General features: G+C 37.7%; 1 protein-coding gene across 2 annotated transcripts in view; it reads right to left on the bottom strand.

Moving 5' to 3' along the window:
- The window catches only part of TLL1 (tolloid like 1), a 190,223-nt gene that overhangs the window by 54,826 nt on the left and 122,479 nt on the right, over positions 1–12,918 (bottom strand). For both annotated transcript variants that reach the window (XM_066280266.1, XM_066280275.1), the window contains exons 10-12: positions 10,946–11,048; positions 8,541–8,657; positions 7,159–7,304 (exon numbers count right to left, since the gene is read on the bottom strand). In XM_066280266.1, coding sequence (XP_066136363.1) covers positions 7,159–7,304; positions 8,541–8,657; positions 10,946–11,048 — 366 coding nt within the window. The remainder of the gene's footprint in view (positions 1–7,158; positions 7,305–8,540; positions 8,658–10,945; positions 11,049–12,918) is intronic.

The following is a 12,918-nucleotide window of genomic DNA, read 5'->3' as shown; positions in this document are numbered from 1 at the left end:
ACAGACTCATCACTGACTGATGGCCTACCAGAACGGGGTTTCTCCACCAAACTGCTGGTTTCCTTCAACTGCTTATCCCACCGAGTAATGTTATTCCTATGTGGTGGTGCTTCATTATAAACGTGCCGAAACTCACGGTGCACTTTGGTCACAGATTCGAATTTAGTGAGCCACAGAACACACTGAACTTTCCTCTGTACCGTCCACATCTCGACTGGCATGGCCATGGGCTGCTCCGCTGTATACACGGTGTTACGTCATCATCTGCGCATGCGCACATGCTGCCACATCATCCTATAGAAACTGGGAGGGTTTTCCTTTTATTTGGTGCAGATTTCACATTTCTATCTTCTTTTGTTGCTCTCCTGTGACCGGTCAAAAGTGCACCATGACTTTATGGACACACTGTACATGTCTTAACCAGGGGACTACAGCAGACTGAGTGATCCCTTACTCAAGCCAGCAACCCTGGGTTCAAGCTGGTGAGCTGTGCTCATACCAGATGAGCCCACGCTCAAGCTGGTGACCTCGGGGTTTCAAACCTGACTCCTCCACATCCCAGTCCAACACTCCATTCACTGTGCCACTGCCTAGTCAGGCTAGGTCAATTTTTATGTAACTCACGATTTTAAATGCTGCCACTTAATATTTTTCTTTCATGACACAATTATTTTTAAAGTACTTATAAATTTAGTTTGTATTTATTAAAAACCTACTATGGTCAGATAATATACTCTTGACAATGTGTAAAGATTGGTGCATAAAACAGACATATTCCTGACTGACACATATGCTGATTAAACAATACAAAAGTATAAAAGTATAAATGAAGAATGTTATGAAGGGAAAGGATTTAAAGCTATGAGAAAATATCAGTGTTTCTTGCAAATCAAAACTACAATGAGATACCACCTCACTCCTGTTAGATTAGCTATTATCAACAAGACGGGTAATAGCAAATGTTGGAGAGGCTGTGGAGAAAAAGGAACCCTCATTCACTGTTGGTGGGACTGTAAAGTAGTACAACCATTATGGAGGAAAGTATGGTGGTTCCTCAAAAAACTACAAATAGAACTACCTTATGACCCAGCAATCCCTCTACTGGGTATATACCCCAAAACCTCAGAAACATTGATACGTGAAGACACATGTAGCCCCATGTTCATTGCAGCACTGTTCACAGTGGCCAAGACATGGAAACAACCAAAAAGCCCTTCAATAGAAGACTGGATAAAGAAGATGTGGCACATATACACTATGGAATACTACTCAGCCATAAGAAATGATGACATCAGATCATTTACAGCAAAATGGTGGGATCTTGATAACATTATAAGGAGTGAAATAAGCAAATCAGAAAAAAACAAGAAATACATGATTCCATACATTGGTGGAACATAAAAATGAGACTAAGAGACATGGACAAGAGTGTGGTGGTTACCAAGGGTGGGGGAGGAGGGAGGACATGGGAGGGAGGGAGGGAGAGAGTTAGGGGGAGGGGGAGGGGCACAGAGAACTAGATAGAGGGTGACGGAGGACAATCTGACTTTGGGCGAGGGGTTTGCAACATAATTTGATGACAAAATAACCTAGACATGTTTTCTTTGAATATATGTACCCTGATTTATTAATGTCATCCCATTACCATTAATAAAAATTTATTAAAAAAAAAATAAAAAAAAAAAAAAAAAAAAAAAAAAAAAAAAAAAAAAAAAATATCAGTGTTTCTTTTTCCTATCGGGTCCTAGGCATAGAAGTGCACAGGCCCTGGGATTTGTTTCAATCACAGTGCTATCATTTATGAATTGTGTGACAGTGGGCAAGATTATTGAAACAAACACCTGCTAATCTTTCAGAGAAGAATTAAAGCTTAAACTGTAATTTTGAAGAGCTACTAAATTCTTTTTTATATATAATATAAATGTATTTAAATATATATTTATATATATAATTATTTTAGAGTCATTAACCAATATATATTCTTTGCCAAACATCCTAAAATAGATAATATGTCAGAAGCATAAAAATGTGAAACATTAACTATTTAAGATCTTCCTGTCTATGCTTCTTAGTTCATTAACAAAGATTAGTCTAGTTCATTTAAATTAATATAAAATACTTAAAAGAACTAAAGGACTACTTTTAGTTGGGCAATCCACAAAGTACCAAGATGAAAACTTTTGTAAATCATTTAGAATGTTGCAGCATGTAGCAATGATGGGTAAGACTATTAAATGTCTGTGTGTGTGTGTGTGTGTGTGTGTGTGTGTGTGTGTGACAGAGAAAGAGGGACAGACAGGGACAGACAGGCAGGAAGGGAGAGAGATGAGAAGCATCAATTCTTCATTGTGGCTCCTTAGTTGTTCATTGATTGCTTTCTCATATGTGCCTTGCCTGGGGGGAGGGGAGGCCTGCTGAGCCAGTGATCTCTTGCCCAAGCCAGTAACCTGGGCTCAAGCCAGTGACCTTGAGCTTTAATCCAGTGACCTTTGGGCTCAAGCCAACGACCACAGGGTCATGTCTATGATCCCACGTTCAAGTCAGCGACTCTGCGCTCAAGTCAGCAACTTCAGGGTTTTGAACCTTGGTCCTCTGCGTTCCAGTCCAATGCTCTATCCACTGTGCCACTGCCTGGTCAGGCTGTCTACGGTTTTCATGAGGAAAGTATAATCAGATCAGTGTGGAGAAATATGGACAAGTACCTCAACCGTAATCCCACTTAAATTAATGAATGTGGGGATTTCAATGTAAACATAAGTAAGCTCTGAGTTTATTTCTCATTTTTTCTGCTGTATTAACATTTCTTGAAAGTTGTTACTGTAAACATTTCCAGTCTTCCAAAAGTTTTTCTCTTCAGTGTTTTTGCATACTGAAAGTGCTCCAGTAAAATAGTAGTATAGAGGCTTCTTTACAACTAACACTGTTGCCAAATAGAAGATGGCTCTCTAGGATGACTTTAGACATTATCTACATGCATGCACACACTCACTTCAGCACTAGTCTTAAGAAGCAATCCACCAGTAACCAGAGAAGTTAAATAACTAGAGAAGTAAACACTTTCCAAAGGGTCCCAGGATTCTATAAACCCCAAAGAATGTCCTCGCCTGCTCAAAGACATCTGCGATTCATGAACAAAAGTACTTGTTTAGACTTTCTGTACTTCCATTAAAATCTAAATAGCAGTAGGAAGGTAAAGTCATGACATGAATTCAAAAAAAGGTATAAATAATGGACAGCTAGTAAATTCTTTATAGTAGATTTCAACAGAATAATGGACAAGTTTATCTGAAAGGGAAGAGAGTAACACAGAAAATTAAAAAGTTACAAAAATAGAAAGTTTTTGAAAACTGGCAAAGACTGGTATCAGTGAATAATACTGAAAAAACCATAAAACACTGAAGATTGGTGAGGACTTCCTAAAAATTATCATTTTCAACATAAAATGTATAAGCTGTATATCAAATATATATTATGTAAACATAAATAAATTGATATAAACAGGTAACTAAATGAAATAAACCACCTAATGACCACTAGAACAAGTTAAAATAGATATCAATTCTTGGTATTCATGATAGTTAAGTTCTATAAAGTTACTAAAACCACTGAATTAGTGGATACCTTGTTCCCGAAGTAATACTGGGTTAGGTTCCTGCAAACTTTTTGTCGAGCATTCAGTACAAGCCTTGTTTTATGTGTGGTTCTGTTTAAAGGCACCTTAACACATATCATCAATTTATTAACACTGAACTCATGCCCAAAAGCACTATAACTCATGCCTGAAAGATGCTTATCTAACACATATATTTTCTCCACAAGGCACATCAAAGCTGGGAATGTGTACATCAGATGACTCAAATATTTTGCTGTTCTGTGCATGTCTATGAATAGCACAAAGCAGCGTGATTATTGATTTGAAGGTTACAAATAAATTTTAGTGAGTAGGCGAATTTGTAAATATAGAGTCTGTGAGTAATGAAGATCGACTGCACCTTGGTTTTAATGCTAGTTTAGCGCTCCTTTGTGTGATACTATGTTAATGGCATAAATTCAGTTCCCTAATCTAAAAAGATTTAGATGGCATATTAAGAAATCTCTAAATTCCTTGTCACTTCTGAATTTCTTAAAACCCAGGATTTCTAGATAAATTCAGTCACACCCATAGTAGGTCCTCCATAATCCTAACCATTTTTACCAATTCAGGCCTGTTTCCTTTGTGTGGAAACTTACGTACCTCTGATAAAGAAAGGATATATTAATTTCCACTCACCAATCATTATGTGCTCACACCCTCACATATAATTCATCTATCTATTCATCCCTCCCACTATCAAATATTGAATATGCATCAAGTGGTGAAGATACAGTGATTAACAAGACTGGTAAGATTCCCAGCCTCTGATGGTCATATTTAGTGAGAGACAGACAATAACCATATAAACAAATCCACAACAAATTCCAAAAGATGTAAGAGCAGTGAACTAAAATAAAACAGAGTGCTTCTAGACAACTTTCGGTAAGAAAATATTTTAAATGGAGTTACCAGGCAAGGCCCTTTTAAAGGGTTGATGATTTAGCAGAAATCTGAATTAAGAGAGGAGAACAAAGGAAAGCTCTAGAAGTAGAAGAACATCAATAGCAATGCTGTGACACGGGAGTAAACTTGGCATTTTTGAGGAAAAGAAGGAAGGCCCAGAAGAGCTGGCACAATGAGAGGGAGAAGGAGTTTGGGGACAAATCATGGGTTGTCTTGGTCCAGGATAATTAAATTTATATTTTATTTTAGGTGTAACGGAAAACCCCTGAAAGAATTTAAGCGGAGTGCTGCTATGATCTCGCTTACATTATAAAAGTATCATTCTCGCCTTGTGGAGATCAGGGTAGTAGGGGCAGGGTACTGATGTGAGGCCATCACCCAGCTCCAAGGGAAGGGGCGATGGTGAGAACACAGTGGTGGTCAGGAAGGAGGGGTAAAGTGGTTAGATATGAGACATACTGTGAAGAAAAACATAAATGGAATATATTGATAGATTGGTCTTGCAGTTTAAAAGAAAATGTAGAATGAAGGGTATTCTTTGAGTGAATAGTGCTGCACTGGAAGAGTAATAGTGAAGTAAGGAAGACTGAAGAAGAGTGGGTTAGTGAGTAAGACAACACAATCAAGGTTTCGTTCTAGTCATGTAAAGATGAGAGGCCTATGAGACATTCAAATATGTCCAGTATATAAATGAAGGAGGAAAAAACCATAAGGAAATAAATCAACATTAAGAAAGAACAAGGAACTAGAGATAATAAATAAAATGTACTGTGAGCCAAACTATGACATGACTTTTCCCCAATGCCAAAGCTTAGTAATAATTTATTCATTTACTCACTCAACAAGTATGGCTGTAACTACTCTGTGTTAGGCATGGCTCTAAGTACCTGAGATATAAGTCTTTCCTATTTGTCCTTGATACTACCCAGTGTTCAGATCCATGGAATAAATACATTTTCTGACATCACATCTATAATACATTGGACTATATCTTGAAAGACAATTCATTGCTTACTTTTTACAATATCACAATGTACAAGTAATGAGGTTATTAGGTAGTTTTTCAATGAACCAGTTGTTTTGTTTTCTAAATAGCAGGTGAATCCAACCCAATTTTAGTTTACTCTTAACAATAAAATGGTCTAATCTGAATAATGTTCACAATCTTATTGATCCGTTAAAATAACAAAATGCAAGTGTGAATCAAATAATCTTCAAAAATGCAAAATTGTTGAGGGCATAAACATCATAATCACAGCAGAAAAGATAACTTTTTCATGATAAAAGAAATGTGTTGGAAATTAAATGGTGCATGCAAAGAGACAGAGATGAGTCTCTATCAAAATATATATGACACAGCTTGCAGGTGGTGGTGCAATGCTCCCTGGATATATGAGTAAGTAAAGCCTAGATTCCCCTGGTGCTCCTGCTGTGGGGACAGGGACACCCCGGCAGTGGACTGGGTTCTCTACTGACTTCTAATTTCTTGGACAGTGAATCAATCTTCTAAAGCAGTGGTCCCCAACCTTTTTTGGGCCATGGACTGGTTTAATGTCAGAAAATATTTTCACGGACCGGCCTTTAGGGTGGGATGGAAAATGTATCACGTGACCAAGACAAGCATCAAGAGTGAGTCTTAGATGGATGTAACAGAGGGAATCTGGTCATTTAAAAAAAATAAAACAATTATTCAGACTTAAGTATAAATAAAACGGAAATAATGTAAGTTATTTATTCTTTCTCTGTGGACTGGTACCAAATGGCCCACAGACCAGTACCGGTCTGTGGCCCGGGGGTTGGGGACCACTGTTCTAAAGTGATAGCCTCTGGTTGTGGCATCTGGTGCCCCTGTCTGGACCTACTACCACCATCTCATCATTCCTCCCCACTTCACTTGGGCTCTCAATTTCTAGAATGATATTCTACATACATAGACTCTGGGGTTCCTCATAACTCCCCCCATCTCTTGACTTCTAACCTGTAACTCAGTTCCTCTGACTCCCACAAAAATGACTTGAGCCAGCTTGGTGATTTGCGGCCCAGACTTTGCTCCAGAATTCTGACTGGCCTTTGGTTTATCCTGCCCTCATCTAAAAATGCAATGTTGGTGCTGACTTCTTCTCAATAAATATTTTTCATGAAGTCAAAAGCTCCTAACAACACTTAAAGTCTTATTTCTGTTATAAACAATTTTCTGCATAATGGCAAAAATGGATTTTTCCCCAACAACAATAACAACAAAAAAGACGCTCTACCTTTTAACCTCTTAGTTTAGAAGAGAAATAAAAGTTCTATTATTTAATGGACCCTTCAAACAGTCTTGTGAAACAAGCCTGCACATTTGTCAAAAGAAGCTATTGTCAGTACTTCAAACATTCTAATTCAAATAGCACAGATAATGTAAACTCACTTTAATCTTCTTGAAAATGTCTGCAACAAGAGCAAATATGGGGTGGGGGGAAGCTTTGGCTCTTGATGTTACATTTTATAGGCAATCCTTTGCTTCTCCACTGATTAAAAAGTTGATTCCCTGGTTCACTGCTTATTTAATGAGGAACCCCTTAAATGCCACTGTCATTTATGGGGTATATGCTCTGAGAAGACTGCCTAACAGACTTTACCTCAAAGGCCTGAAAGGTCAGTCCGACATAGTAGTCTTCTGACACTGTTATTCTCCACACACATTCTTTCATTGGTCTGTAGTCATCGGGATAATTAGGAGATTGAATCTGTCCTTCATTTTTACGAATCTCACCTCCACAGATTGCTGAGGAAAGCAAAAATAAATAAATAGACCTAGACATGCCATTCCATTTTCATTTTCTTCTAAGACAACATTTCAGTTTGGTGCTGTAGCTGAGTCCATAAAGACCAGGTTATAAAAATAAAAGTTGGCCAGCTGCACTGTTGTAAACATTTAGATGAAAACAATAAAAAAACCCTAAAAAACTAGCCACTTAACTATAAATGTTAGATAATAGTCAGCACAGGAATACATAATTTTTTTGTCACTGTTAATTCATATCTTTACTCCAAAAAAAAAAAGGAGCACATTTTTAACACTTAAAAACCTCTAGAGATCTGGCAAATTTAGTGTGAGTCTGCTCTGTGATTCCCCGAGCTGCTGCTTTCAGTGTTTTGACCTCAGGTAAAAATGGCTGATCAGGAGAGAGGCTCCACTCTCCACAGAACTCTCTGGGCCTCTGGCATTGGCTAGCATCATGTGCTCAACATCTGTGCTCCATCCAAAAAAGCTTTTCCTCTGCCATGCAGTTAAATCTTTGAAACAAAATGCCTCCGTTCACTTAAAAGTTTAAGGGAAGCAGAAATCTTCTGTCCTCTAAATTTCCTAAACTCCTGTCCTAGCGGAGGCAGGAGCGAAAAGCATCTCCTCCACCCACAACCTGGCAAGAAGGGAGCAAGCCAGGGAGCACAATGCCGATTTATTGTTTAGGGAAGTCTAGAACAAAGCTCCTTGTAAAGTCTTCCTTGGATGCCGACCCTCTCCATTACACAAAGCAGGCTCCAGAAATGTGCACAATCACCTTCTGTGCAGTTTCCTGTAACAGAGCACACTGCTGCAGAGCGGGCACCGACTAGACTCAACTTCAGTGTGAAGGAAAATGATCGTTGCTCCATAATATTCTCATATTATCATAAAAGAGATTTCCAGTTTAAGAACTGGCATGCCCTTTCTCCCCCCCCCCCCCCCCCCCCCCCCCCCCGCACACATCCCTGAGCACATTTGTAGGTTACTACATCACCGGTCCTAGGAAACAGGTTGTTTCTGCAATTTACATTTCCCAAGTATGTTTATTAAAAATCATCCCTGTGAATAGTATAACACAAGGTTCAAAAAACCGCCTAATTAAAATATGGTTACAATATCACTCTCCTGGATTTGTATTTGTTGTTGTTGTTATTCTCTCATGTTTTTGAGAGAAAGGATATTTCTGTTGAGAGGTCTTACAGGAAGCAATCTGTAAAAGTCGATGGGACTTACCTTCATAGAGAGCTGCAAAGCCTTTTCCTACCCAGTTACTGCTACTACGGAACTCAATCCACATTCTGCTCTCCGTAGAGGTAAGAACTTCAGGTAATTTGTCCCCACAGAATCTACCTGAAAGAAATAAAAGGATAAAAGAGACTCCTAAATACGACTCTATTCTAATTGCTTTCTGCATTAGCGGAAAATTAAATTATACATATAACAGCTGATTTGATTTCTATCTCTCTCCTTTGTAACTAGAACCATAATTACACCTTAATATTTTCTTAAGAAAGGTGGATACACAATCCTTTTGTATCTACTTATTAAGTATTAGAACATATCCTCAGATTAACCAACTGCTGTATCTTTATTTGTGGAATGAAGAAACAGCTAGCTCAAAAGAAATACTTGTAACAAGTCATGTGATATATCAAGCTGGGGAATATTATTCTATGAAGAACAGAAAAATATACAAGTGATCCTGAGAAACCAGTTTAAAATGATAAGTCTGGTCATTAGTGGGGTAGTAACTTGGTTAAGGATATGACTCAGCTCAAAGTGGCATTCTTTGTCCAGCCAGGTTCAATGATGACTCATCGGGGAAACCCAGATACTGCTCCAAGGATCTTATGTTATTGCATACGTTCCATCTCATCTGTAAAGCTAGAACCTCTAGTGTAGTAAGCAGGATGGTAAATCATATCAGAAAAATTGAATAGAAGTTCTGAGTTGTTTTCTGTGTTTATCCATAGGCAAGTATAATACCAAATGAATATAATAATTCCTCTCGTGTCTTCTGTCTTCCCTCAACCCTCCACAAATACTTATTACTTACTGTATGTCTGCCACTGTGCCATACGCTTCCATTAAGTGAAAAAAAAAGGTTAAATATGACAATGCACATAAAGTAATTCTACAAACAATAATACAGGGTCATCTATTTTTGCGTGCCCCTGGCAATGACATCATACCCAGTTATATAGTACAGTATATTAAAAATGGTAGTCAAGGTAAAACCAATTCATAGTCATATCCAACAAATGAGGAGCTGTTTTCTTAACTGGCAACAGTACCTTATGGGCAGGTAAAAGACAGCAATGTTTCTTAAACTGTAATGTGCACATGAATTGCCAGGAGTCTGTTAAAATACAGTCTCTAATTCAGAAGGGAAGGCATGGCATTATATTTCTACATTCTTAACAATCCTCCAAGTGACTCTGATGCTGCCAGTCTGAGGACTACACTTGAAGGAGCAAAGTTTTGGAGGAAATGCTGGTGAAATCTTTCCACGTGACTGTGACCCGACTAAAGCAGTGTGAAGGACCCTTACACCATGCAGCATGTCAGGCTGCTGGTGCTCTAAACAGAAGAGCTCTCCAATATTTTAGCTCTACATTTGATGCTTCAGTATGAGTCTAATGAAATGTTTTCTTTGGAACACACATACATTAATCATAAATTGCTTCATCTAGGCTAAGAAATAAAATGTTCTAAACAATGTTTTCCTCAACCTGATGCATCGGATTAGTTTAAATCTTTATTTTTCCTTACAATTATACATTTCTACAGGTCTCTTGGACTTATTAAGGCTGCTGTCACTTTTTAATACAACAGTGTCCATTCAACAGTTTTTAGGTGGTAAGAAAAAGGATTTGTACAGTACATTAGTACAGCTGAGCAAAGCTACTTCTAAGAATAAAGGAAAAGTCACAATCTCAAAAAGATCAATGCAGAGTAGATGCTGACATGCTCACAACAGCTTTCACCGTTAAGTAAAACAGAGGGCCACAGTAAAGTGGCTCATGCACATTAATGGTGTGGTCTGTGGTTAAGCATTGGCAGCACATTTTCCTGAGCATCAAATCTGAGCTACAGTTTATGACACAAACTACAAATGTCTCTTCTCAGCCACAAAAAACTCTCTGAGAAGCAAAACTGTATCATCTACACTCCAGCCAATAACCTTGGCATAGGAAGCCAGCTACCAACAGCTGGACGTAACAGCTCACCCTCTACTGCCTGCACACAAAACAATACACACACACAACAGAACGTACCTGGTTTTCTCATTAAACTATGGTTTTCAATTTAAAACTACACAGAAAAACATTGTGGTGAGTAGTCACTATAAGCGTAATACACGTGAAAGTTCCTCAATCATCATTCTATATCAGATCTAAGTACTATGTCATAATTTAAGCTAGTTTAAATCAATTTACTTATTTATCTATCTGCCTGTATTTTTGCTGTGGTTTAAATAAGTGTTAAGAAAATTAAAATGTTGGTCACATACAATTTTAATTCTAAGATGACTCATACAATTTTAATTCTAAGATGACTCTGGAAAGAATCAATTTTCTTTAGACAGGACAGACTGTATGCGCAGCCATGTGAAAGGTAGATGAGTAACCTCTTACCAAGGAGAGCGGATTTCCTCCCGTACCCATCTCTCACTTCAATGTAGTCATACCAGCACAAACTACTTTTGTATAAGTCCATCGTGGTAAAATTCAAAACAATCTGCAAAACAAAGCAAATCGACAGAGGGAATAAAAATGATTGGAACTGCACATGGCGATTTGATTCCTGGAGGTCAGGGAGCCAGAGCTACTGCGAAAACAGATGCTAGCTTTTTTCTTTTCAATAACTTAGTACTTTACTCAGTTTTTCTTCTTTACAATGACCAAAAAAAATAAATCCATGATTTTCTCATTCTCATTAATATGTAACAATATAAAAGCACAAACATTTTAGCAATTAAACCAAAGTTTCTGTAAATTTGACCAGTTGTGAAATAAACAGAAACCTTTATTCAAGTAGTTTATTTTGAATTTTCTAAGATAAATATGACTTAAAAGCCATAAAAACTTCTGATTTCACCAAAAATGTCTTCTTTTTAATAATTTATTTCAAAGACAAGAAGTCAGACATATATAATCATGTTAAAAATAACCACCATGTTCCATAGCCCAAGAACATAATATTATTGTGCATGTTGAAATGTTTTAAGAACAGTTCTAGAATTTGAATTTGTCCATGCAACTATAATCAAAGGCAGATGTCACTATGCTTCTCTAGATCCAAGAATATATATTCAGACCTTTCAAGTTAGAACTTGCACATGACCCTTTCTTTCTTCTGTACTTTGTTTGGAAATGATGCTGCTTTTTTGTGAAGATAATTCAAGAACAGCTCTTGGAGAGACAATTTTCTTACTGCTTTATAAAAAGACTTTTTCTTTCCAGTAATTAACTCTTTTACTTCATTACACCAAAAGGAGATCCAAACTAATGAGAAATTTACCTCCCTGATGAAAAAAAATTATTTGGAAAATATTTTTTTATGTTCAAAAACTCACTCTAACACAATTCTCCTTAAAATAGCTAAGATGAATAAGGCATATAGTGAACCTACTCTTTATACCAGAAACTGAAATAGACTTTGGCTAAAAGCAACACATTATGAGTATTTGAAATGATTCTAATATAAAACTATAGTTTGTTTTGTTTGTTTGTTTGTTTGTTTTAATTTTTCTGAAGCTGGAAACGGGGAGAGACAGCCAGACAGACTCCCGCATGTGCCCGACCAGGATCCACCCGGCACGCCCACCAGGGGGCAACACTCTGCCCACCAGGGGGCGATGCTCTGCCCACCAGGGGGCGATGCTCTGCCCCTCCGGGGAGTCGCTCTACCTTGACCAGAGCCACTCCAGCGCCTGGGGTAGAGGCCAAGGAGCCATCCCCAGTGCCTGGGCCATCTTTGCTCCAATGGAGCCTCGGCTGCGGGAGGGGAAGAGAGAGACAGAGAGGAAGGAGAGGGGGAGGGGTGGAGAAGCAGATGGGCCCTTCTCCTGTGTGCCCTGGCCGGGAATCAAACCCGGGACTTCTGCACGCCAGGCCGATGCTCTACCACTGAGCAAACCGGCCAGGGCCAAAACTATAGTTTGTAACAACATTTAAAGGATGTTTTTGTGATGATATAAAAATCTAGAAGTAAAACAAAATGACTAAAAAAAAAGAAAGAAAAAAATATATCGATCCATCCTGAATCCATATTTCAGAAATTACTATTTTTGCATTAGAAAACATATTCTAATTCTTCTCCCTTTTCTTAATATTTAACAGTTAAGTACTTACTATGGCAAATCAATCCTTAAACAGCTTACTTTTTCCCAGAATGAAAATTCAGCATAACAATAAATATTTTTATGGCATTCTATATCTCAGCCTCACAATGATCATCTATGAAGTTGCATACCAAAATTGATTATAACTGCATATATAAAAAATTCATTTTACAGAGATAGAAACTAAAAATTTATCTAACTATTGTGAAAGGTGTACCTTATAATAATATTAATATTTCATCATTAAAATAATTATAGTTCAAT

The sequence above is a fragment of the Saccopteryx bilineata genome, chromosome 1 (assembly GCF_036850765.1).
Source record: "Saccopteryx bilineata isolate mSacBil1 chromosome 1, mSacBil1_pri_phased_curated, whole genome shotgun sequence".
Taxonomy (NCBI): Eukaryota; Metazoa; Chordata; class Mammalia; order Chiroptera; family Emballonuridae; genus Saccopteryx; species Saccopteryx bilineata.
The sequence above is the reverse complement of the archived record's forward strand: the minus strand, read 5'-3'. Positions and strand labels throughout refer to the sequence as shown.